General features: G+C 51.2%; 1 protein-coding gene across 1 annotated transcript; it reads left to right on the plus strand.

Moving 5' to 3' along the window:
* Positions 1–504: 504 nt before the first annotated feature.
* ARL8B (ARF like GTPase 8B) lies at positions 505–26,146 on the plus strand. Its single transcript, XM_080673986.1, has 7 exons — positions 505–808; positions 19,418–19,498; positions 21,122–21,195; positions 21,698–21,791; positions 23,693–23,760; positions 24,015–24,085; positions 25,312–26,146. Exons 1-7 carry the CDS (start codon positions 686–688, stop codon positions 25,359–25,361), a joined length of 561 nt encoding a protein of 186 aa, XP_080530112.1. The 5' UTR covers positions 505–685; the 3' UTR covers positions 25,362–26,146.
* Positions 26,147–26,530: the final 384 nt, after the last annotated feature.

Genomic DNA, 26,530 nt, shown 5'->3' on the forward strand with positions numbered 1-26,530 from the left:
TTGGGATGACATTGGTTAATCAAATTATATGGGATTCAGGTGTACCATCCTATATGTCATCTGCATATTGAATTGTGTGTTCACCACCCCAAGTCAAGTCTCCTTCCATCACCATCTATCCCTCCTCTTCTACCCCGACCCCCCTTTCCCTCTGGCAATCACCATAAACTGCCCGGCTGGTGTGGCTCAGCGGTTGAGCATCGTCCCAGGAACCAAGAGTTTGCTGGTTCGATTCCCGGTCAGGGGCCCTGCAGCAGGCAGCTGATCGATGGTATTCCTCTCTCATCGATGTTTCTCTCTCTCTATCCCTCCCCCTTCCTCTCTCTCTAAAAATCAATTAAAACACATTTTTTAAAAACAATGACTTAACAGGAAGGAGGGCGTGGTGGAAAGGAGCGCAGGGCGGCTCCCGGTACTGCGCGGAGGCCCCGACAGGGGGCGCTGCAGGCGGCGGCCGCTCCCCGCCGGCGGGTCCTCGCCGCTCTTGCCGCGCGCGCCGGCGCAGGGACGGCGTGGGGGGGAGGGCGAGTCATATGACCCGCTCGGCTTCCTGGCTCGGCCGCCGCCGCCGCCCGCCCGCGTCCGTCCGCCCGTGTCGCGCCGGGGCCAGCAGCCGTTGGGGGGTCGGGGCCGAGGCCCGCTCGTGTGGAAGCCGCCGCCCGCCCGCCCCGCACCCGCCGCCGCCATGCTGGCGCTCATCTCCCGCCTGCTGGACTGGTTCCGCTCGCTCTTCTGGAAGGAGGAGATGGAGCTGACGCTCGTGGGGCTGCAGTACTCGGGCAAGACCACCTTCGTCAATGTCATCGCGGTGAGCGCCCGCCCGGGCCGCCCCTCCACCGGGGGCCGGGTCGGGCCGCCGGCGGCCGCGCGGGGGGAGGGCGGGGGCGGCGGTGCCTCCGGGGCCGGCGGGAGCGTCCCGCGTGCTGGGCGCTGCGGTCGGGGCGCGGGGAGGGCGGACTTGCGCTCGTCTGGTGGTTACAACGCCTGGGGGGGTCGGGGCTCCCCTGGGGCTTGCTTGCGGGGGAGCAGCCGAGGGGTTAGCCCCAGCCTGTCACTTTCCCGGAGGGTGGGACTTGGCGAGCCCGCGGGCCCGTGAGAAGCAGGAGAATCGAGAGGCTCTGTCCGGTCGCCACTCGGAACCGGGCGCCCGGTGCGCGCAGCTCGGCCCCTGTTCTCCGTGCGCGGGTTGCACTGGCTCCCACGGGACCGAGATGAGCTGGTGGCTGCTGCGATGGCCCCTGGACGTGGCGGGCAGAGCCGCCGCCAGTCCAGGCTGTGCCACCTCCTTCGGCTCTGCTTTTCAGGGTTCCTGTCCTCAAGCGGGGGGTATGGGGAGGGCGCGACGGATCTGCAGAAAGTTCACTACCTTGACAAACACGGTGTGGGGGCGTCGCTTCCAAGAGGAGGGAAGGCACTGGGCGGGGACCGAGCTGAGGCCAGGCCCAGGGATGGGCGTCTGGAGGGGAGTCGCCCCGGGAACCCATCTACAGCGCGGCGTGGGTTCGGGAGCGACTGCGTGCAAGGGCGATTATTGGATTCCGGCGGCTTAGTGGCTGCGGGAAGAAAGAAGAGGGGAAGAGCCTCGTCGATCTTTATTTAGAGCCCACGAGCTGCCGTGACTCAGTCTTCGCCGCGCCCCTACGGCTGGTCCTTCTCGGGACGAGCCTGCAATTACTCTAGAGAGATGGCAGCGCTGCTTCCACCTTTGGGGTGACAGCTGGAGCCCTCACTTCCTAGGAGGCTGGCTGTCCAACTGGTTTGGGTGCAGGAATGATGCAAACACGGCTCCCTCATTGGGGAGAATAGGCGACATGTGACTGTGAGCCGTCGCACTAATGGAGCGAGGATGAGTAAGACCCGGAGGGGAGGCGGGAGCAGCTTTCCTTTGAAGAATGGGGCATAAGTGTAAGCAAGCTTACCTCTTGGCTTGCCTCGTTTGGTGCTGTCATCTTTTCCCCTTGCGATGACTATGTTTCAACAGGTGTAGTAGGGGGAATGTGGCTCTAATGCCACTAAAATGAATGAGGACAACTTTGGGCTAACTCTCCCTATTAGGACCTTAACATGATTTTTTAAACATATTTTTATTGATTTCAGAGAGGAAGGAAGAGAGAAAGAGAGATAGAAACATCAACGATAAGAGAGAATCACTGATTGGCTGCCTCCTGCACACCCCCCACTGGGGATCAAGCCCACAGCCAGGAGATATGCCCTTGACTGGAATCGAACCCGGGACCCTTCAGTCCGCAGGCCGACGCTCTACCCACTGAGCCAAACCAGCCAGGGCAGGACCTTAATATACTTTAACGTGCTGCGGGAAAGATCAGCTGAGTGCCTGTGAGCTCAGGTAACTGGACATCCTGTGATAGTCCCTGAATATAAGGCTTGGAGTCTCCTTACCCTGTGGACAGGACTGAATGTACAGTGTAGGTCGGTGTACTGCTACGGTCAGTTGTGTTTGTTGCAGTGAGGTAGTTATGTTTGGAAACCCTCCACCAAACTTGAGCCCACCTTGGAGGGACTCAAACACCGCAGCTTAAAATACAGAGCGTGTGCCAAAACCGGTGTGGCTCAGTGGATAGAGCGTCAGCCTGCGGACTGAAGGGTCCCGGGTTCAATTCCGGTCAAGGGCATGTAACTTGGTTGCGGGCACATCCCCAGTGGGAGGTGTGCAGGAGGCGGCTGATAGATGTTTCTCTTTCATCCATGTTTCTGACTATCTATCACCCTTCCTTCCTCTCTGTAAAAAATCAATTAAAAATATATATTAAAAAATAAAAAATAAATAAAATAAAATACAGAGCGTGAGCTGTGAAGCCAGGCAGCCCCGGGTTTGCATCTGGCTCGGCCGCTCTGCAGCCATGGATCCTCTTTGTTTGCTTCCTCACCTGCGAAGTGGAGGTGATCATATGTTTCTTAGAGGGTTGCTCTGAGGGGTGAATGAAATGACACGTGTGACCTGACCAGCATCGTGCTGCCCACAGAAGGTGCTAGGTCAGTGGTGACTGTGGGTTTTACTTGTCGTGGGTACAGCCCTTCAATTCGGAAACATTGAGAAGGGAATTAACTGGGGTCATTTCCTTCTTTGAGTCTGTGTATCCAGCTGTGGGCTGCAGTCGTGGATTTATGGATTGAGGCAGGTAATCCCAATACATCACCTCTCTCCCACCCCCATTTTAAAAATTATAGTATTTTTAACAACAACAAAACTTCTGGAAAGCTGTTGAACTCATAATGAACCAGTGGTTCCACTATTATTTTAACATTAGACTATTGACTATGTATTGGCTAAGATGCTGGGGGGGGAATGAGACCTCCGAAAATGGCATACTTTTTCTTTTTAAACCTCAGACTTGAATCTAATAGAATATATTGAGGGTGAGGAAAAGGTTAGTAATTAAGGGTGATTTTACAGATTTTTAAATAGGAAGTGTCCAAAATAGTAAATTTTGCATTATCTTTTTTAAAATCAATTTTATGTCCTTTGTACTTTGTATAAAATGTTTGTTTTATAGGCTCAAAAATACAGATGTGTTGAGCACTGTGTCACTTCTATTCAAATTCACCAAGTACCTTCTCAAATCTGAAAAGCTTCAGGTGAAGCCAGTTTGCTTCGGGTAAAAATCAATCTTCTGTAAACACCAAATTAAAATTTGGCTGTATTTCTGTCTTAAAAGTTTAAAGAATATAACAGCTGTTATTTAACTTACTCCAATGGCTTGTGAAGCTGAAATACATACAGTAGGGTTTGGTTCATTCTGAAACGTTGACTTACAGAGGGGGTCCCTCCTAGAAGGCATATTCTTGTGGCTTTAAAGCTGAAATGACCATTGGTTTTCCCTGAGGTTCTGTGTAGAGGCACTTGATGTACATAGTGTTCTCTGTGTGAGACACCTCTCGTCTCTGCTGTCCTGAACGGTGTTAGGGATGGTACAGGTCCCGCAGCTAAATGTGCTGGCAGTTATTGCGCAATACGTCATGTGCCCTATATGTGAAATGTATGTTGAGCAATCTTTATTTTTAACTGAGGCTTAGATGGGTCATAGGATAGTTGCTAAGAAATATTTAATAGGATCTACCAAAATGTTACAGGATAAGTTTTGTAGACAGTGTGTAGTTTTGAAATGAATAGCAGCATAAAATTTTGTGTACATTTTTGTGAAGTGTTATACCACAAAGGTTAATCCAGTGAAAAGTTCATTATTGCTGAGAATTAGGGAAAGGAGATATTTGGGAAGATTGTAGAAATAATAACCTGGAATCATTTGTTTGTTTGTTTTTAATCCTCACCCGAGGATATTTTTCCCTCCTTTGATTTCTAGAGAGAGTGGAAGGGGGAGAGAGAGAAACATTGACATGAGAGAGACACACCAATCCGCTGCCTCCTACATGTACCCCAACTGGAGCTGGGGAACCTACAACCTAGGTAATTCCCTTGACTGGGAATCGAACCCAGGATCCTACAATCCGAGGGCTGATGCTCTAATCACTGGGGAAAACTGGCCAGGGCATGGAATTATTTTTTTAAGAATTTGTAGAAACCTCAATTAAGTGTTCTAATTTTACCCTCATTTCATAGATGTAGCTAGGAGATCCAATATTCCTGCACCACAGAGCTCATTGGTAGAGAGAGGAAATTGGAATCCAGGGCCAGTGCACTTTCTGCTTCTCCTGTCTGCCTCGGTAGATCCAGTTGAGGTTAGGATCACAGAGCTGTGAATTAGGAGATCTTAATCCTTAAAATCTCTTTATATGTAAGTATCCTCCTCTTATGAGTCTGGATAGCATTCTTTATTATTTGGGGTAAGAACGGCAGAAATAGTTCTTAGCGAAAATTTGCTGTGGCTCATTCTGAAGTCGAACAAATCTGTCCTTTACTGTGGACACCAGCCTTTCCCTGAGGGATGCTTTAACAGCTTGAGCTGCCGAACCTGAGGGCCTGCCAGGGAGCCTCTCTTCAGGGTTCCTTACCCCCCTCCCCGTGCCATCACATTTTCCAAGCAGACCCCGCACCTCCAAAGCCCATGTCTCATTAGGAAGCTGTTCGAGTGCGATAGTGCATTTAAATACCGACCCAGGCCCTGACCGGTTTGGCTCAGTGGATAGAGCATCGGCCTGCAGACTAAAGGGTCCCGGGTTCGATTCCGGTCAAGGGCATGTACCTTGGTTGTGGGCACATCCCCAGTAGGGAGTGTGCAGGAGGCAGCTGAATCGATGTTTCTCTCTCATCGGTGTTTCTAGCTCTCTATCCCTCTCCCTTCCTCTCTGTAAAAAATCAATAAAATATATTTAAAAAAATAAAAATAAAAATAAATAAATAAATACCGACCCAGGACATTTCACACCATAAAGCACTTCCCAGGTTTCTCCAAGATAAAGTGGATGGTCACGGAACACGGATACAGAATGCATCTTGCACCTATAAAAATAGATGTTTGAGTGTTATTTTTACAAGTTTTTTCTGATTATCAAAATCATACAGGGCCCTTAGTAGACATTTAAAAAGAAGAGTGTAAAGTAAAAGACACCACCTACCCCACCATCCAAGGTTGACTACTGTCAGCATTTCAGAGCAGTTTCTCTTGTCTTTTGTAAATGCGTGTACCCACGTGCCCTTTTTCAGTTTGAGATTGTACCATCTTTTATGTGGGCATACTGTTGGTTTTCTTTTAGTTACAGTGTGTGCATTTGTCTACATCTAAAGCCACTTTTTCCGTTTCTTAAGGCACTGTTTACGTTTTTCCCGTTTTATTGAGAAATAATTGACATGCATCCCTGTGTAAGTGTAAGGCGTGCAGCATGATAGTTTCATTTACATGCATTGTGAAGTGGTTACTACTTTGGGTTCAGCTAACGTGTTCTCATATCTGTCTCTATATATAAAAGCCTAAGCAACCATCCAACCATTCGACCGGTAGCTATGACGCGCACTGACCACCAGGGGGCAGACGCTCAACGCACAGGCATGGAAACGTGGAACAGACTGATGAGTCTCAGAGGGAAGAGGGGAAGGGGAGGGCGGGGAGAGATTAACCAAAGTTCTTATATGCATACTAGAGGCCTGGTGCATGGATTCATGCACCAGTGCGGTCCCTCCGCCTGACCTGCAGGGATCAGGCCGAAACCGGTAGTCCAACATCCCCTGAGGGGTCCCGGATTGCGAGAGGGCGCAGGCCAGGCTGAGGGACCCCACCGGTGCATGAATCTGTGCACCGGGCCTCTAGTAGATAAAATAAAAGAAAAGAAAGAGCCCTAACCGGTTTGGCTCAGTGGATAGAGAGTCAGCCTGCAGACCCAAGGGTCCTGGGTTCAGTTCCAGTCAAGGGCACGTACCTGGGTTGCAGGCTCCTCCCCAGCCTGGGCCCTGGTCGGGGCACATTCAGGAAGCAACCAGTCAATGTGTTTCTCTCACATCGATATTTCTCTCTGTCTTTCCCTCTCTCTTCCACTCCCTCTAAAAATCAGTGGGAAAATATCCTCAGGTGAGGATTAAAAGAAATAAATAAAAAAGAAAAAAATAAAGAAAAAAAAGGGAAAAAGTTCTCCTTATGATGAGAACTCTCGGGCTTTCCCTCAACAAGAGCAGTGTTAGCTGTAGTCATGATGTTGTGTGTTAATTACATACCTACGACTTAGCCTATGGATGCAAGTTTGTGCCTTTTGACCACCTTCCTCCAGTTCTCCCTCCCTCCACCCTCTCCATCTGGTCACCACAGGTCTGAGCTTCCTTTTCTGTGTGTTTGGGGGTTTTGTTTTGTTTTTCAGGTTTAGGGAGATCTTCCAGTATTTGTCTTTCTCTGTCTAACTTACTTCACTTGGCATAATGCGCTCAGGGCCATCCATGTTGTCACAAGTGGTAGGATTTCTTCATTATTTATGGCTGAGTAACGGTCCATTATGTACGTACCACAACTTCTCTGTGCACTCACCCGTCAATAGAACACTCAGGAGGCTTCCATGCCTTGGCTGCTGTAACTAATGCTGCTGTGAGACGGGTGAGCAATGTCTTGATGACTTAGCTTGCATTTCCTTTGGATCTCTTCCCAGAAGCAAATATCTAGATCCTACGGTGTTTTTATTTGGAATTTTTTGAGGATCCTCCATACTGTTTTCCATAGCGGCTGTACCGGTGTAATCCCACCAGCAGGGCACAGAGGTTCCCTTTTCTCCACATCCAGGCCAGCATTGGCTCTTTCTTGTCTTTCGGAGGATGGCCGTTCTAACAGGGGTGAGTGATCACTATCTCGTTGTGGTTTCAATTTGCATTTTCTTAACGACGAGTGATGTTGGGCAGCTTTTCAGGTATCTCTAGGCCTTTCCTATGTCTTTGGAGAAATGTCTGTTCAGGTCTTTTGCCTGTTTTGTTTTAAGTGTATTTTTATTGATTTCAGAGAGGAAGGAAGAGAGAGATAGAAACATCCATGATGAGAGAGAATCATGGATCAGCTGCCTCCTGCACGCCCCCCACTGGGGATCGAGCCACAACCCGGGCCTGTGCTCTGACTGGGAATCGAACTGTGACCTCCTGGTTCATAGGTCATGCTCCATCCGGAGCCTCGCCGGCCAGGCTTGCCTGCTTTTTAATTGCCTGATTAGCTGTTGGGTTTTTTGTTTCGTTTTGTTTCATTTTGCTGCCGAGTTGTATGAGTTCTTTTAACATTTTGGATATTAATCCCTCATGAGCTATGTGGTTTGCAAATATTTTTCACCGTTCCATAAGTTGTCTCTTCACTCTGTGGATGGTTTCCTGTGCTGTGCAGAGCTGGTTAGCTTGATGTAGTCCCTCTCGGTAATTTTTTATTTTGTTGCTGGTGCTTTAGGTATCATATTCAAAAACTGTTCCCAAGACCCACGCCAAGGAGCTTTATTTCTGTTTTCTTACAGAGTTTTATGATTTCAAGCTTACATTTAAATCCTTAATCCATTTGAAGTTCATTTTTGTGAGTGGTGTGAAACGTGGGTTTCATTCCTTTACATGTGAATGTACATGTGATGAACATACAGTTATCACAGCATTGCTTATTGGCTCTCTTGTCAAGTATTAGTTGACCGTATACGCTTGGGTTTGTTTCTGGCCTCTGGATTCTGTTCCATTGGTCTATTTGCCTATTTTTATGCCAGAATTATTGTTTTGATGGACTATAGCTTAGTGCAGTGGTCGGCAAACCGCGGCTCTCCAGCCACATGTGGCTCTTTGGCCCCTTGAGTGTGGCTCTTCCACAAAATACCACAGCCTGGGCGAATCTATTTTGTAGAAGTGGCATTAGAAGAAGTTTAAGTTTAAGAAATGTGGCTCTCCAAAGAAATTTCAATCGTTGTGCTGTTGATATTTGGCTCTGTTGACTAATGAGTTTGCCGACCACTGGCTTAGTGCACAGCTTGAAATCAGGAAATGTGATGTCTCCTGCTTTGTTCTTTTTTTCTCAGAACTTCTTTGACTAGTTGGGTCATTTGTGGGTCCCTATAAATTTTAGAAGAGAGTAAAACTGTTTTGAATGCCTTCATAATTAGTTATGGCACCTCTTGTGGATATATCACAATATATTTGATCATTTCCTCATTATTGAACATTGGTATCCAGGGTTTTGCGGTTGTACAGCAATTCGATCTGCATTTCCTGAGGATGGGTTCCAGGGTTGGCATCGCTGGGGTCAAAGGATGTGAGTCTATTTCATATCAGATGGCCACTTTACTCCCCAGAAAACGCATTCCCGCTAAGAAGGTCTTCCGAACAGATTTCATATATAAAGTTGGACTTCAGTAAAGAACTTTGTCCTTTGACATTTTTAGGGCAAAACATACTTACTAGTAGTTTGTTGATAAGGTGAAATACAGCAGCAGTATTTTAAAAGTATCTTATTAGAGAACTAGAGGCCCGGTGCACGTGCACGGGGGGGGGGGGTGTCCCCCTGGGTCCCCCTCAGCCTGGGGGGGGGTCCCTCAGCCTGGCCTGTGCCCTCTCGCAATCCGGGACCCCTGGGGGGATGCAGGGATCGGGCGAGGCCGGCAGTCGGACATCCCCGAGGGGTGTAGTAGAGCGCGGAGCAGCAGGAGGCCAGGGAGGAGCCGGAGCCCATGCCCGGCCCGGCACAGTGCGGCTCCCGCTCATCCCAGCCTCGCTGCGGCTTGGTAAGCTCGCTGAGCGGTGCTCCCGCTGTGTGGGGCGCCCTGACCGCCAGGGGGCAGCTCCCGCATTGAGCGCCTGCCCCCTGGTGGTCAGTACGCGTCATAGCAACAGGTCGATCAACTGGTTGGTTGCTTAGGCTTCTGTGTATAGAAATTGCTCTGATTCTGTGTTTAATGTTTTAGAAAGCAAACTGTGCAGTGAAGCCACATAAATACAACTCATGTCCTTGCTATCACAGTCTGGTTCTAAATTCACTGCTGGATTGCTTTAGGAGTTTACCTTCCAGAGTTCTGACATATTTCCATGTGGTCCTTACCATGTGGGATGCTGGGTTTTGGCATGGTGCGGCGAGTTAAAAAATATTCTTTATGAAATCAGAGTCTAAGAAAGTCTGCCAAGTAGACCATTTTTGAAGCTATGGTATATGAATTTTTTAAATTGTATGACTTGAGTATCGTTTATAATTATAAAAATTGATTCATGCCCTAGCAGGTGTGGCTCAGTTGGTTGAGTGTCGTCCCATGTACTGAGAGGTCACAGGTTCGATTCCAAGTCAGGGCACATGCCCTGGTTGTGGGCTCAATGCCCGGGTTTCGGGCTCCATCCCCAGTAGGTGGCATGCAGGAGGCAGCTGATCAAGGATGTTTCTCTCTCATCGATGTTTCTATCTCTCTGACCCCCCCCCCCAAATAAACAAAGGGGAAAAGGGCCAGGGGGCTACCTTGAAAAAAAAAAAAAAAGACACAGTTGAGGGCAAGAAATTGTTGGATGAAGGAGAAAACGAAAGGCTGCAGAAGTCCATTGAATCCGCCCCCACAAGGCCACTGCGAGCCTGAAGCTGCAGGCACCGGGAGCCAGCACAGGTTTTTGTCCGGGGACTGAGGAAGGCCTGTGTTTCCAAAGGGTGCATTTAGTTGCAGTGCAGAGACTGGAGAAGGGAGTTGATTGCAAAGTTATTACAAAGGTCTGTCTGGCTGAGACGGGAGGGTAAGGACTGGCGGAAAGACGAGCATTATCATGGAAGTAGAACAGGTGCAAGTTAGCAGTTGGATCAGAGGTGCAGGGCAAGGGGAATTGGTAGTCTAAGACCTTTTTAAGGATTTGAGTGTGTGACGGGGAATATGATTTTGTGATCAACCAGGAGCGGATATGGGCTGGAGCAGGGGGATGGGCCTCGAAGAGAAGGGGTTGTGGGGCAGCAGTGTGCTCTGTAGTTGATGCTGAAGGGATGCTGCTTGGGGAGGGCATGGATGCTGAATTTGAATACAGCGTGACCCAAACGGAATTAAAATGCCATCAGTGCGTATCGGTGTCCTCAGGTGGAGTAGGAGCCGTAACGTAGTAAGTCGCTGAGCATCCAGCCCTGGTTTCTCCTGGGAAGAACGGGTTGTGGGGTGTTCTCTTCCGAGCTTGCTGGGCCGGCCTGCCTCCCTGCTGCTGATGGTTCGGGGGCAGCGTTTTGTGCGCAGGACGGAGCGGGCTGTTCTCTGAGCTGACTTGGTTTCCCTGTGGAGCGGGTGCATTGGCTGTGCCCAGAGCACAGGCTGTGCTCAGTGGTCCTAACCAGGCCTCCAGGCGCTGGGCCGAGGCTGAGTCCCGGGCTCACACTCCCCCGCAGCCCTGGGAGCCTTTGCTGAAGAGCCTGCTTCTGGGTTTGGGCGTGTCTTTGTGCTAAGAGGAAGCGTGGGAGCTTTAAGACGGGGGGGCCTGACGTAGGGAGAGCCGATCTGGGACTTCCTGAGCGCTGATAGTGTTGGGTTCGGAGTACCATTGTCCTTTCTGGTCAGGTTACATCACTGAGTGTGTCACCGTGTGATGCTCAGTCTTCACCTTCCGGGTGGCTGTTGGGTGTCCGCTCACAGACCCACTCAGGCGGTCTGCCGTGGACGGGTAGCGCTCAGACAGCACCGTGACAGACAGGAAGCGGCTGGCACCTGCGCTGTGGTGTTCTTAAGCTGGCGACCACGAAGGTCACTTCTGACAGCCTGCTGTACTTCGTTAGGGTGAGTCGCAGGCAGCCCTCGGCCATAACCCCCTGCAGCCCTGCTGGGAGGTCTGGGGCAGCCTGCTGAGGGGCTGCTGTGTGGTGTGTCTTCGTGGAGGTGCATTCGCTTGGAGTTGCCAGTTTGGGATTGGCTAGAAGAGACGGACTGCCCTGAGCTGGCATTTCACTGCATGTGCTGCAAACCAGCGGTCGCCAGCCGGCGGTCCGCGAGCCACTGTGGTCGGTCCATGAGGTCCGAAAGGTTGGCGACCGCCGCCGTAGACCACGAGCCTCTTGTTTATTTGCGACCTCTCAGCTGGCCATCGAGTCGGTATTTTGTTGTTGCTGTTGAGCAAGCTAACCTTCACCTCAAGCTTCTGCACAAAGGGTGACCTTGCTTCCTGTCCCCAACACCCTAAGCGCCTGGAGCATGCCACTGCGGAGAAGGTGGCACTGGGGCTTTGAAGTTCAGACCCAGTTAGGGGTTCAAATCCCCGTTAGGCCACTCTTTAGCTGTGTGTGACCTTGTGACCTTGACCTCAGGTTTCCTTTTCTATAAAATGAGGTCAGTAAAGTGAATGGTGTTATGCTGCTATCATCGCTATTATTATTAACTAGAGGCCTGGTGCCTGAAATCCATGCACTGGGAGGAGGGTGGGGGGAGGTGTCCCTCAGCCTGGCCTGCACCCTCTTGCAGTCCAGACCCCTCGCTCCTTACCGCCTGCCTGCTCGCTGCTCCTTACCGCTTCCGCCACCGCCGCTGCACTCTCCAGCCGTGAGCCCGGCTTCTGGCTGAGCTGCACTCCCCCATGGGAGCGCACTGACCACCAGGGGGCAGCTCCTGCGTTGAGCGTCCGCCCCCTGGTGGTCAGTGCACGTCATAGCCGTTCCGCCGTTGGGTCTGTTTTCATATCAGGGCTTTATTATATGGGATAGGATAGGCTAAGTCAGCGACCGTATCCCAGCTAACAACAGTGACGTAGTCTTCAGCAGTGGTCGGCATAACTGGAAAGCATTCTTGTTGCTCCTGCCTCTTCCTGGGCTCCTAATTGCCGGCCCAGCTCCCCGCCAGGTGGTAACAAGTGGGGGCATAGGCAGCTGCTGAATAAATAATGATGTTAGCATCGAGCAGGCGCTGCAGTTTGGAACCTGAGCGGTGTGCAGTGACTCAGTATTTCAGGACTGCCCATCATTTCAGAGCTGAGTGTCAGTGGGAAGCGGTGCTGATCACACTGATGGGCTAATGGGGTGTTGAGTGTTTCTTCAGAGACACCCAGAGAAGCCAGAGGTGGGACTTGGCCATGACAGAACGCGGTCAGACGGTGGCCTTTTCTAACCACACCCTTACTGCCAGAGGCGCTGGCAGGCGTGGAGGCAGAGGTGTCTGCGGCTGTGTGAACCGAGCTCAAAGATGGCATGAATTCCCGTCTTAAATGATTTTAGGGATTAGTCACGTCAATATTTTAAAAAGTAAACAGTTACTAAGCACGGTGTGGGGGGGGGCACAAAGCGATCCACATGAGGTTGTTAGGGCGGGATGAGGTTGCAAATCTGTGAGGCAGAAAAAGGCTCCACGCGGGCAACACGAGGCTAACAAATGACCCCAGTTCAGGGGACCTGATGGCGCAGATCGCCGCCTCCGGGGCTGACACCAGCCGCGCTTGCCGACATTCTCTTGCTTCCACCGCTGCTGCCGGTTCATGCCGGGGGGTGGGGATGGGGGTGCTGGAAGCTTCCTTCATCCTCCAGGTAGAGAGGGGAGCAGGTACCAGCCATGCGTGCTGTCACCTGGCGTGACGCATGACGCGCTGGGATCCTGGGGTGCGTGTGGAGGGTCCTCCACTCCTAACGCTTCAGGGTTCTGAGGAGCAGTAGGAGTCATGGGTTCAGGTCTAAACTACGAGACGGTTCTGGTGGCTTCTCAGAGGTGTCGCCGGCATTCTCATTGCAGGCTGAGTGGCCCCAGTGCACGCGCAGCTCCCGCGAGCAGTGACGCGGTTTCCCTGGAAGGAGGAGGAGGCAGCGGGGAGTTGTGTGAGCTGTTCATCACCAGTTAGGTTCTTCCCAGCCCAGAAAACCGCCCTGTCTGACTTCCCGCAAACAAGTGGAGCTGATCGGGAAGCAGAAGTAGTTAAGGGGTGACACCGAGGCGTCCGAGCGAGTCCGCTCACTTCCGGTGGGCGTCCTGTCTCCCGGGTGAGGGGTGTGGTACCCAGCGAGCCGGCCCCCGGCCCCCCGGTCGTTCCCGTGTAGAGGTGCCAGGGCCGTGGCGTGTTGGCACCTGCTTTCTGTGCAGAGCGCACTGAGCTGTGTGCTTCTCTTTGGGGGCCACGCACGGTGGTTTTTAAAACTATGCTCTCCTGTTGGTTCCTCAGGACCCAGCCTCCTGCCTAGGTCCCAGCGCATTGTTCCTGCCTTACATTCTGTGTCTGGTGAATGATGGAGCAGGTTAGCACGGAACCGGGGCGTCGGGGGTGCAGCCAGAGAGAGAAGGCGCCCTGAGGGAAGCAGCTGTCTGTGCGGAACTGTGACTGGGTCTGGGCTGAAGTTTCTAGACCAGAAGAGATGGTTCTGGACCCCGGGAGACACGGGTGGGTCCCTGCCAGGGACCTGACGCCTCACCTTGCCCCACAGGCATTTGGTTGCCCAAAACTGACAAGACGATTCCACAAGGGGTAGGTGTTCCCTTGTCAAGGACCATTGTTCCCCAATCACACGCAGAACCGCTCGCTTATACAGCGTGGCGGTGCACTGGCTTCAGTTTCCTAACCAGTGATTTACCCGTCCTTCCTGCCCTGTCTCACGTCACTGTCCGCTTTAGAAGAGAGTCAGCCTTCTGAGATTGTAAACTCTTTTTTGGTATCAGGGTAATACTGGACTCAAAACAAGTTGGGGCCGAAACCGGTTTGGCTCAGTGGATAGAGCGTCAGCCTGCGGACTGAAGGGTCCTGGGTTCGATTCCTGTCAAGGGCATGTACCTTGGTTGCAGGCATATCCCCAGTAGGGGGTGTGCAGGAGGCAGCTGATCGATGTTTCTCTCTCATCGATGTTTCTAGCTCTCTATCCCTCTCCCTTCCTCTCTGTGAAATATCAATAAAATATATTTAAAAAAAAAACGAGTTGGGAAATGTACCTGTTTCTTCTGTTTTGGGGAAGGAATTACGTAGAATTGGTGTTATTTCTATTTAAAATGTTTGGCAGAATTCATCTGTAAAACCGTCTAGGCCTAGAGATTCCTTTTTAAAAAGATTTAAAATTACTAATTCCATTTCTTTTCCCCCCAGTCTTTTTATTAAGTTGTGGGTTAACATAACATTACCTCAGTTTCAGGTGTGCAACATACTGATTTCATATTTGTATGAATGGCAGAATGGTCACCATGGCAAGGCTAGTTAACGTTCATCACCTCACATAGCTACAGTTTTTTTTCTTGTGATGAGAACTTTTAAGATCAACTCTCTCGGCAACTGTCAACTATGCAGTACAGCACCTCTAACTGGAAGTTTGTACCTTTGAGCCCCCTAACCCTTCACCCCTCGCCTCTGGCAACCACCAATCTGTTCTTTGTATCTATGAGTTCAGTGTGTGTGTGTGTGTGTGTGTGTGTGTGTGTGTGTGTGTGTGTTTAAATAGATTCCATATATAAGTGAGTGTACCTGTTGGCTATCTGTAGTCTTCTTTGGGAAAATGTTTCTTTTGACCCTCTGACCATTTGTTAATACTTTTTTTGTTTGTTTGTTTGTTTTGCTGTTGACCTGTTGGGTTGCATGAGTTCTTTATGTATTTTGGACACTGGCCCCATATCAGATAGATAATAGGCAGATACTTTCTGCCATTTAGTAGGGTGCCTTTTCACTTTACGGGTGTATTTTGCTGTTTGGAAGCCTTTTAGTAGTTTGACATAGTCCTACGTGTTCGTTTTTGCTCTTGTTGCCACTGCTTTTGGAATCAGATCCAAAAGGCATCTCTAAGACGAGTGTCAGGGGACTTACTGCCTGTTCTCTCCCAGGCGTGTTGTGGGTTCAGGGCTTACCGTCACCTTTAACCAGTCTGAGTTCATGGTGGGTGTGCTATAAGACAGTCTAGTTCCATTCTTGGACTGTGGTGTTTTCTCACACCGCGTATTGAAAAGACTGTCCTTCCCCCATTTACCTTCTTGGTTCTTGGTCCTAAAACAATGGGCCATTCGGGGTAGGGCAGAAGTAGGTTTACAGTTGTGAGTACTTGAAAGAGTTTGTTTTTGTATTATTACTTAGTAATTACTGTATTTTCTATACAGACAGCTCTAACCCTACATTTGCCCCGCCCTGTATATGTGTGGGTTTACTTCTGGGCTCTATTCTGTTCCAGATATTGCTTTGACTATCCGGGGTTTCATTTCTTTAATAGATTTCTGAATAGTCTACTCAAGTTCTTCTCCCTAGGTGAGTTTTGGTAAGTTGTGGCTTTCAAGGATTTCATTAGACTTGTTGAAATGATGTGCATAGCGTTTATAGTATTTCCTTATCTCTTTAATATTGGTAGAGTTTAGAGATTCCTTTTTTCATTACTAATATTGGTATTTTTATCTTCTGCTTTCTTTTGTCAGTTTATCCATCTTATCTTTTTAGAGACTCAGCTTTTGGTTCTATGATTTTCTTTTATGAATTTTCTGTTTTCAGTATTATTAATATTTACGGCTCTTAATATATTCTTTTATTGTATTTAGAGGGAGAGAGAGAGAAATATTGATGTGATAAACATCGATCACCTGCCTCCTACACGTCCCCTCCTGGGGATCGAGCCTGAAACCAGACATGTGCCCTGACCTGGAATCAAACTGGTGACCTTTTGGTGCCTGGGACAACACCCAGCCAACTGAGCCACACGGGCAGGGCTGCTCTCTAAGTTGTACAGTATAATGAATTGACATTCCTTATTGTGAATTGATTGTCACAGTAAGTTACTTTAACATCCATTATCTAATATAAATTCCCAAAAAAAGAGAAAAAGGAAAGGGAAAAAGGGTTTTTTCCTTGTGATGAGAATTCTTAGGATTTACTCGTAACAACTTTCAGATCCACCAGCCGGCAGTACTAACTGGTTATAGAGCACATGTGCTCTAATACACACCGGGGTCTGAATTTCTGAGCACTTCTTTAGCCGCACTCCACAAATTTTGATGTTTTTTATTGAGTTTACAATATTTTCTAATTTCCTAGTCACTCCTTTTTGACCCATAGATTAATTATATATAATCAAATATTTTATTTCCAGGTACCTTTGTATTAATTATTTCTAGCTTAAATCCATTATGGTCAGAGAACACATTCTGTGTGTCTTGAATTCTTTTAAGTTTGTTAGGTTTTGTTTTATGGCCAGAACGTAGTTTATCTTGAGTGACTGTGCCACGTTCACTTGAAAAGAACGTGTATTGGCTCTTTCCGAGTGCAGTATTCTGTACCTGTCCGTTAGGTCCCGTGTTTCTTAAAGGGCCATGGTGGTGGGCCTTGGCCTTTGTGGGCAATACCGCCAGATATTGAGCGGCTTCACCATTTAGCAAACCCTGTGTTTGCTAGGGCTCTCCAGCGCGGACTGGGGAGAGGGGACACTTTCACACTGTCCGCCTCATCAGAATTTCTGAAGGCCGAGTGACCACGCTGCCTGTGGGGGTGGCCCCTGAGCGGCTGGCAGGGGACGCCCCTAGGAAGTAGTCCCGGCCAGCAGCTGCGCTTCCCTGCGGCGTGTCTGGATCTGGGGCTAGTGAGCCAGGGAGAGAGTGGGGCTCATGCCAGGCACAGAGAGCAAGAAAACAGCGCCGGGGGCGGCTGGGAAGGGATTCCTTCAGGAACGGGGTTAGCAGGAGGGAGAGTGTTAGGGCCTCGTTGAAATGATGGGTTTGAGGCCATTTCAGTCCTTTGTAAAGGAGATTGCGCGGAGCGGCTCTGTTGGTATCGCAGGCAGTAAGGGTCATTTAGCCGCGACAAAGGAGTTGAAGTAGAATGATAACAGGCTCTTAATTAGCTAGAGACTCCCTGTGCCATTTGCTTTATAAAAAGCCCTAACCTAGCGGATTTTCATCTGTTATATTCCGTGTTCATAGCCTGATGTCAAAGAAAACAGGAGTCTTCCACTCCGTGTTCATGTCACCCAGGAAGAACTGGGTCCAAGTCCACGTTGCTGCTGCTTGGGGTGTTGTGTGTCCTGACGGTGTACATAAACCCTACAGCAGTCAGCTTGAAAGTAAAACTTTGCACCCCGTACTGCCAAGAGAAGCCTGGGTGCTTGCCAGATAACCGTAAATTTCACAGCAACAAAAAGACAAACCAGAAACCCTAGCAATGTCACAGTCCACCTGGAGGCTTGCTTCCTGGATCCTGAGGGGTCAGGAGCGGTCCTTCCAGAGGTTGGTCAAGAGCCCGCCGAGGGCATGGGCGGTGCCTGCGGGCCTGGTAGGCCCCACGCAGCTCAGCTGTGAGGAGTTCAACGTTGCGTCTGGGGCTGGAGTGGGTCTCCTCGGAGGTGAAAGGATGCCGTGTCTGCTGAAGGCCAGCTGTTTGGGAGCAGAAACTGCTCTCTGCGGGAGCTTTTGAGACTCAAGAAGGCCCCTAACCGGTTTGGCTCAGTGGATAGAGCGTCGGCCTGCGGACTCAAGGGTCCCTGGTTCGATTCCGGTCAAGGGCATGTACCTTGGTTGCGGGCACATCCTCAGTAGGGGGTGTGCAGGAGGCAGCTGATGGATGTTTCTCTCTCATCGATGTTTCTAACTCTCTATCCCTCTCCCTTCCTCTCTGTAAAAAATCAATAAAATATATATTTAACAAAAAGAAGAAGAAGAAGAAGAAGGCAAAGCCCAGGAAGGGAGTGGCTAGCGCGGGCGATGGAGATGGATTGGGCCCTGACCAGCAGCAGCTGTGCGGGGGGAGGGGGGCCGCCCTGAAGTTGGTTGCTTGCCCCTTGGTTCTGTGTGGGGAGTACTGAGGGGATCCCCTTCCTCCCAGACCAGCAAACCCAGTGAGTTAGGGAGATTTATTCTCTGATTAAGAAGCGTTAACTGCCCAAATGAGTCTTAACATTTGCTTTTAAACTGGCGTCGGTGGGAAGAAATTTTGTCTGCAGTTGGAAGAAAGTCCGGATTTGCACATAAAAGGGGAGAACAAATCATTTTCTTTCGGGAATCACTTCAGGAACGGATGTTCAAAGTGTTCTAAAATGGGGAGCGAACGGGCGTTATGTGACCCTTGAAGTAAGTGCTGCTGCAGTTAATACCCACCAAAGGGGTCCGCTTGCTTGCGCACATCACACATCGAAGCCCAGCGAGGTGGCGGGAGTCCCGCAGAGAGAGGGAGGGGGGCCGCAGAGAGAGGGAGGGGGGCCGCCACTGCAGGAAGTGCCCGCCCCGTCACAGGTGAGCGGCGCTTCCGGGGGTGTTGGGGATAAAAACCATTCCTCGTGGTGACCCTGGTCAGCGCTAGTCACCGGTCACTGCGTCTGGTCCTGACGTCAGCCATGGTGCCGCTTCATCTGGTTTTCACTGCTTTTCAGTAGAATGTTCCTCTTTGGGGTTTGTCTGGTGTTTTCTCATGACTAGGGTCAGTTCATGCGTTCCCCGCTGGCATACTGCATCAGGCACAGGTGTCCCTTCGTGTCCTGTGGTGTCACTCTGTGGCAGGGCTGTCCCTCTGAGCCTCCGTGATGTGGTTCGGATTGCCCGGGTGCGACTTCTCACTGTCTGACCCCAGCGCCCCCTCCGGCACGGGGCGGTGTGTGGGATAGACCCCTTGAAGACCATGGGAATGCCCTGCTGCTCAGCAGCACTGCCCCGAGACCTAGCATCCGCTTGCCTTCAGTTTTAAGCGCTTCACAGCAAAAAAATAAAAATTAAAGTTGTTACTCTTCTTACTAATGTCTCTGGAATATAAGAGCAATATTATTACCAGAAATTCCACATATTAGAGACTGTAAGGCACCATCATGCTGCCAGCTAGGAGTACTGGCAGCCTGGCCGGCGTGGCTCAGTGGTTGCGCGTCGACCTGTGAACCGGGAGGTCACGGTTTGATTCCCGGTCAGGGCGCAGGCCCGGGTTGCGGGCTCCGTCCCAGTGGGGGGCGTGCAGGAGGCAGCCGATCCATGATGCTCTCTCATCATTGATGTTTCTACTCCCTCTCCCTTCCTCTCTGAAATCAATAAAGTATATTTATAAAGAAAGAAAGAATTAGGGCCGTGAGGCCGGTGGTCCCCGCGGAAGCGAGCTCCTGTGGGGTGGCGCGGAGGCAGGGCTGGCCGAGGCGGGAGCGGCTGTTCTAACAGGTCTTCTCTTCCTCAGTCCGGGCAGTTCAGCGAGGACATGATCCCCACCGTGGGCTTCAACATGAGGAAGGTGACCAAAGGCAACGTCACCATCAAGGTACGTCACCCCTGCCCCTCCCTTCGGGTCACCAGCAGGAGCAGCCAGGGGTTTCCTGTTGGTTGACTTTTTACGAGTGTTTGCAGTTCTGAGCTGGCGAGCGGCCTGTGCCCGGGGCGGGGCGTAAGAATGTCCTTGCTCTCGTCCGCAGAGCTGCAGGGGAGAGAGCTGCAGGGGAGGGCCCGCAGAGCACTAGCGGCCCCGGCAGAGCCACTCCCGGGGTGGTGGTCCTGGGAATAAACCCCGCGTCCGAGGACGTGGAACATGGGGTCAGTTCTTCCCTGAACAGTTAGTTGTGTGTAGAAAATGAGTAATTTAGTATATTTGGAGCAGCAAATACGGTAACCAGTTCTCCCTTTCTTCCCTTCTAAGCCTTAAAATTAAAACTGTGAAAAGGGGAGAGTTTACTAATCGAACCATTTTGATTTTAGAAGAAGCTTGAATCCTGACTGTGGGCTGTCGGTGAGCGGCCATGTCTCAGTGTGGGGCTTGGTTTGGTGGCTCAGTGGCTCATGGGAGTTTGCTCCCAGGGCCTGGCCCTTGTGGCCATTTCCCCAGTCTGTGGGCTCCCAGCTGGTCACTCAGCTCCTCATGGAGCTCATCTGATGCAGCTCCTCGCTGCTCACGCAGATGCTCTTCATGCGTGTTACAGGGCCTGCCGCTCAGCTGGATAAGTACCATGACTTGGGCCCCTATGTCGCCCATCGTCTGGAATAGGAGGCCTAATGCCGGCATTATTGGGGGTAGGGCTTTCTTACAGTAAAATTAACGTATGTAAGAAAATCACTAGGTAGGAATGTTGCCTGTGTTGTTTACAGAATTATTAAAAACGATTAGGCATTAATGTATATACCCAGACAGACAGTTCAACGTTAATAGATTCTGAATGAACCGTTTTCTGTCTTGGCATTCAAATCTGGATGGTGCGTGATCCTGGAGATTCTAAGTGTTATGTCAAAGGTATATACAGTAGTCCCTTATCTGCTGTTTCAGCTACCCACGGCCAACCACTGTCTGACAGTATTAGTGGGAAATTCCAGAAATAAAGATTCATAAGCTTCAATTTGTGCCACTCCACTCTGTCCCACGCGGGGCACGAATCGTTCCTTTGTCTGGCATATCCACACTATATGTGCTACCTGCCCCTTAGGCACTTATAATTGTCACAGTTGTTCTGTTTTATTATCAGTTATTGTTGTTCATCTGACTGTGCCTACATTATAAGTTGCACTCATCATAGGCATGTACATAGAGGAAAACGAGTAAAGAGTTCGATACTGTCCGTGGTTTCAGACATCCACTGGGGGTCTTGGAACATATTCCCTGCAGATATGGGAGGACTACTGTATTTTCAATATTGGAACTGTATTGGTAAACAGGCAAAACACGCATTGCATAGAAAACTAAATCTTTGCTCAGCAGAACTTGTAGGTTTCGTGTGACATTTGAAATGTGGACTTCAAGTTTAGAAGGGACCCCAAGCACTTCAGACTCAGAGCTTGCTTGAGCTCAGGTTTTTCAGAGGGATGTGGCTCGTTGGGAAAAAGAGTCTGTCTGCCTGGTCTTCCTCCTCCCGCGCACGCGTGATCTGAAATGTGCTGAGAGTGTCTGTCTTGCTTGCAGATCTGGGACATAGGCGGGCAGCCTCGGTTCCGGAGCATGTGGGAGCGGTACTGCAGAGGGGTCAATGCCATCGTGTAAGCCCTTCTAAAAACCAATTTAGGGGGCGGGGGCGGGGTGAGGGGTCAATGGGAGGGAAAGGGGAACAAGTCAATTTAGGTTTCAAGGAAAAGTGATGTTTTTAATACTACTTCCAAAGCCTCCGTTTTTATTTTCAGTAGTAATAGTCGTTCTTAGAAGTTTCTTAGTGTAATTCATTAACATGAGACTTTAAAGTACCTGATGATAGGATGAGAGTCTTATTTGTGTTTTTGTGCATGCTTCTCTGCGCTAAGGAATATAATTCTGTTACTATCATTATTAACTCCTAAGACAGTCATTTAAAAGTATTTTGGGGTGCTGAGCTTTTTATCTAGGGTTTTATTTTTTCCCCATAGCCTTTCCCATCTCTCCCCACCCCCTCCCTCTAGAGCTTTATTTGATGAGCAGCTTCAGTGGTGTAAATGTTAACAGTGAACATGTGTGATATTAATTGTGACCGTCACAGAATACGGCACATTGAGATCATGTGTGTTTCAGTTACATGATCGATGCTGCAGATCGCGAAAAGATAGAAGCCTCCCGCAACGAACTCCATAACCTTCTAGATAAGCCACAGCTACAGGGGATTCCAGTGAGTATGCGGTGCTCGCTCTCGCCCGTCGCCACATCACACACCAATGTTCGTGACGGCTGACGTCCGCGCCCGCCGCCTGGTTTCAAGTCGGAGGCTAACGTTTCCTGAGCGCCTGCCATGTCCCGGGCGCTGTCCGTTTCTCCTCTCCTGCCCGGTCGTTGATTAAACCCCGCGCAGCCGGAGCCGCCCAGCCCTGGGATGATCAGACTGTTGGTCACGTCCTTCCGATTTCAGTTTAAGAACGGAGAGAGGTGGCCAGAGGGACCATAGGGGCAGCCTGGGAAGCGGTGGAGGTTGTCCTGGCCAAGTGACTGTGCCGAGGGCGGTGGTGTGGGAACAGCCCCCAACGCCGGGGACTAGAAGGGCAGGTGTGGGGAGCATCCTGCTCCCTGGCCGAGGCGTTAGGTGGAGGTGGTGCCCTCGGGTGAACGAGGGGACGTTGGCAGAGGACCAGCTGCAGCCTCATGGGAGTCCGTGGGTGTCAGACCCGAGGTGTAGCCCCTGAGTTACCCTCACAACCACTGCGCGTGGTGGGACCCTCCTTAAACGCGGAGGTCAGCGCTCGGGTCACGTGGCCGCGGGCGTGTCGCACGCCAGGTTTTGCATCCGTGTCTGTCAGACCTTGAAGCTGCTCTTTTCCTCCCGCAGTAAAAGCCAGGTGTGCACGCCCCAGTAAAGCCCTCTTCCCTCGGCCCGCGGGCTCCGTCACCCGGAGCAGGAGGCCACCCCGCCCTTCCCGCAGCCGGCCGCCCCGCCCTGCTGTCGCCTCTGGCTCTGCAGTCAGGGTCTGGGCTGCCCTTGGCCGCGGGTCCCTGCTCTAGCAGAGAGGAATGCTGGGAAGGAAATCGACAGAAGCAGCAGCTTTATTGGGAGGGGGCGGGTTCAAAAGGGGGGAGAGCTCCTAAATGTAGGAAGGGGGCGAAGACGCAGGCACCCCCTAACCGACAGCTGATCACGGATGACGGAGACGCAGCTTTAGAAACTCAGGCAGGTCCGGCGTGGGAACCTGCAGGACTCAGCGGGCGTGAGGAGAGGGGAGAGCCGGGAAGGGAAGAGGCTTGGCTGGGCTCCCCGACCCGGGGTGTCGCACCCCATTGAGAGCTCCCAGTGCCTGCTCTGCCCCGGCCTTTGCGTGAATAAGAATCTAGGGCCTACGAGGGACTCGGGTAGTGTCCACGGGGTGGCTGCTAAGTGAAAGGAGTGGGTGTGACAAGGTGGACACGGAGCGTCCTTTGTTAGCACGTGCCAGAGCTTCACGCTCTTAGGAGTGTGGACGGCACCGAGTACGTCTTATGTGCCCGTGCCCTTAGCTTCGGTGAGGCGGGAAGGGTAGGCCTGGGAGGGGAGGGGAGGGGAGGGGAGGGGAGGGGAGGAAAGCCTGTCTCTGCTTTCCCCCTTTTCAGAGCACACCGGGCAGCCAGGGACTTTATTCCCGGAGCGGCCTCAGCGTCTTCATCGGCCCCCAGACTTCCCATTGCCTCAGCGTGTCTACACGGGACACTCCATAGGCTGGTCCTGAATGTTAAAAGCTTACTTACACGTTCACATAATTAATAGCTTACAGATTAAAATGGTTCGAAATTGTTTCTCCGCCCTTGGTTGTTAAGATCACATTTTGGCAAAGATTTGTTAAGAAATAGCAGAATGCACACGTACCCGTAGCATAGTTTTAAGTAGAAGTTGGCAGCCACATGCTGGATAAAGGCATCTACGTGGTGGGAGTGGAAATAATGCTGATTTGGTGATTAAATGAGTGAGCTAGGCCACCAGTTACACAGAGTGCTTTACGGTTATGGCGCGGGGTCCCATTCTCACTCCGCACCCACACAGATGAGTCTGACGTGCTTCTGTGGCGTTTCCTTTTGTTACGTTTACTCCTAATATCTTGTCTCTTAAAGGTGCTAGTCCTTGGAAACAAGAGAGATCTTCCCAATGCCTTGGACGAGAAACAGCTCATTGAGAAAATGTACGTCCTGCGCCTGAGGGGGCGGGGGTAATGGTTCCGAGCGGTTCCTTTCCGTTGGCCCGGCACTGTGGGCGGCTCCGCTGCTTCCCTCAGCGGCCGGCCGCCGGGCCAGGGAGACACTGGCAGCAGAGTGAGCCCCGCGTGTCAGTACTGATTCCTCAGCTCAGGGATAAACAAGAGCAGGTAGAACTGAGCAGTGATGAGGCAGACCGCTGTTGTGAGTGCAGACTTACTCTTCATTCTGCTTCTTACAGGAACCTGTCTGCTATTCAGGATAGAGAAATTTGCTGCTATTCAATTTCTTGCAAAGAAAAGGATAATATAGGTAAGAAGTGGCGGGTGTTTCTGGAAGGAAGGGTTACCCCGGAAGGGGCATCTAATGGTATTTCTGTTTATTGTCCCCTTCTGTGTAAGTGGCCTCCGGTGCAGAGCCCTGTGGCTGTGGCTCAGAGTGGGCGCCATCGCCGTGGCGGCCGGTGTCCCCCCGAGTCTGCCGCACTGTGGAGGAAGCAGCTGCGGCCGCACACGGGGTTAAGCAAATGGGGTCCACTTAGTGTAACTTCCGCAGAACTCGCAGCCAGCTGTGCTCTAGAACACAATGGCATTCTGGAAATAAAACTTCACGAATGGGTCCTAAACATGGTTTTCATGGATGGGACCAGTATATTACTGCCCTGGGTTACCTCTGTCGGAGGGGTAACCCCAGGTACCTGTCCCTACTTCAAGTCTGTCCCGATTCCCTAGGCCCGCCGTAGCCGAGCACGACACACTGGGCGGCCGGAAACAAGCTCGTTCTTTCAAGGTCACGAGGCTGGATGCCCGAAATCCAGCAGGGGGCGTGCGGGAGGCAGCCCCTCAGTGGCTCTCCTGCTTCTCATTTGCCTCCTCTCCATGCCCACAGCCTGCCTTGCTGCGGGCCTCCGCGCTCCTGTCCCCGTGGACAGCTCTGTGCCTCTGAGCCGGCAGCCCTCCACGGCGTCCCCCTGCTGCTCTTGTTGATCTTACTAAATAAACTTGCGTTTCCCTGCTTAAAATTCTCCACCACCTTGCTGCAGACGTGGGAGTAAATTCCCCATTTCTTGGTGCCTCAGAATGGCTCTCGAGGCTGCCTGGCTCCCTTCAGCCCTGTGGTTCTCGGCTGAGGCCGGTGTGACCCCCCCCGGGGGACGTGGCAGTGCCTGGCGATATTATTGGTTGTCACAACCGAGGGGGCGGGCGTAACGCATTTAGTGGTAAAGGTCATGGATGTTGCAAAATACTCTACTGTGCCCAGCAGAATCTTCTCCCTTCCTCCCGACAAAGCGTTAACCAGCCCAAATGGCAAAGGGGGAGGGGAGAACCTAGCTTTAGCAATGAGGGCCCCCACCCCCACCCCGCCCCTCTGCTTCTGCCTCAGCCGCTTCCTATCACTTACAGCCGCTCAGAGAGCCACTGTTTCTCGTGGCAGGCGGCCCAGAGTGAGCTGGGAGTTAGCTGCGTTTTAGATATTCTCTCTGGTGTTTAGTTTCTTCACTTCAGTGTCTTACCGCCTTTTTCCCCCTCCATCTTTAGATATCACACTTCAGTGGCTTATTCAACATTCAAAGTCTAGAAGAAGCTGAGAAGCGTCCCCGAAGTCTTTCCGGTCCTCCTGGCTCTGATCCTAGAATTACTGTCCGCCCCTCTGAAGTTCTTCCCGGAATCCGGTCCTTCCTGAACCCAAGAAACTGCCTGTCAGAGTTCATTTCTCATGTGCACTGCGGAGCCGTGTCCCAACCTTCCCAGAGCGTCAGCCAGAGGTCACGTGCCGTCGGCACAAAGCTTCCTGCACACACACCGTGTGTGGGGCTTTTTAAAAACATACTTTTGACCATCTTAAATCAAGAAAATTGCATATTTCTGTTCTGGTCTTTCTGGGCCAGATTTTATATTGGTTTTCGGTAAACGTCTATCTATTATATTATAGTCTAGTAGCTTAACATGATACTGACTTGATACAGCATGAAGTTTCTAGTGCCACACACAGTACTTAGAAAACCTGTAGCCTGACCCATGTGGGGGGTAAACATAACGTCTACACTCCCACGCTGCATGTGAAATGTGTAACTGCACCTAGGAGTTGAATGGCCTGCGGGGATGAGCGAGGCCCCGACCCACGCCCTGGGTTCTGGGTTCCGTTCGAGGTGAGACCTTCCTCCGTGTGGGCTTCCGCCTCTGCCTCAGGCCTCATCGCAGGGGCGGGGCCTGGGGGCGGGCTGCTTGTATCTGTCCAGATCATTACTTCCCCATTTTCCTTTTTTGCTGGTTCAACACACTTTTTTAAGGGGTTGGGAACTGAAGATTTTCTCAAAAGCTTTCATGAATTTAGAGCATTCCGGCCAATATAATAAAACGTGTTGAGATCTCAGACTTGGTTCTTTTATCTCAGTCGTGTATCAGTGCAGCGGCCCGACTTCTCTCCGGCGGCCATGGAGTCAGCGTTCAGCACAGACACTCACACGCAAGGAGGTACTAGTTCTTGTCCTGATGGGAGGCTCGGCACCATCGCCGGTGCCGTTAGGCATCTCGGTTATGGTGACAGCCCCAGGCCGGCCTGCTTTCTCTAACCTCTGACAGAACCGTGCGAGTGCCTGCAGGCTGTGGGGTGACCCATCACACCCAGCACTGAGGGCCTGAGGCTGCTCCCCGTTCTGTGAGACGGACGGAGGTGCAGAAACGTAAAACAGACCAGTCTTATAGGGTGCTGACCTCCACATCACACAGGGACATGCTGCTGCTGGCTCACCGGCCC

Source organism: Plecotus auritus (genome assembly GCF_963455305.1).
Source record: "Plecotus auritus genome assembly, chromosome: 6".
Lineage (NCBI taxonomy): Eukaryota > Metazoa > Chordata > Mammalia > Chiroptera > Vespertilionidae > Plecotus > Plecotus auritus.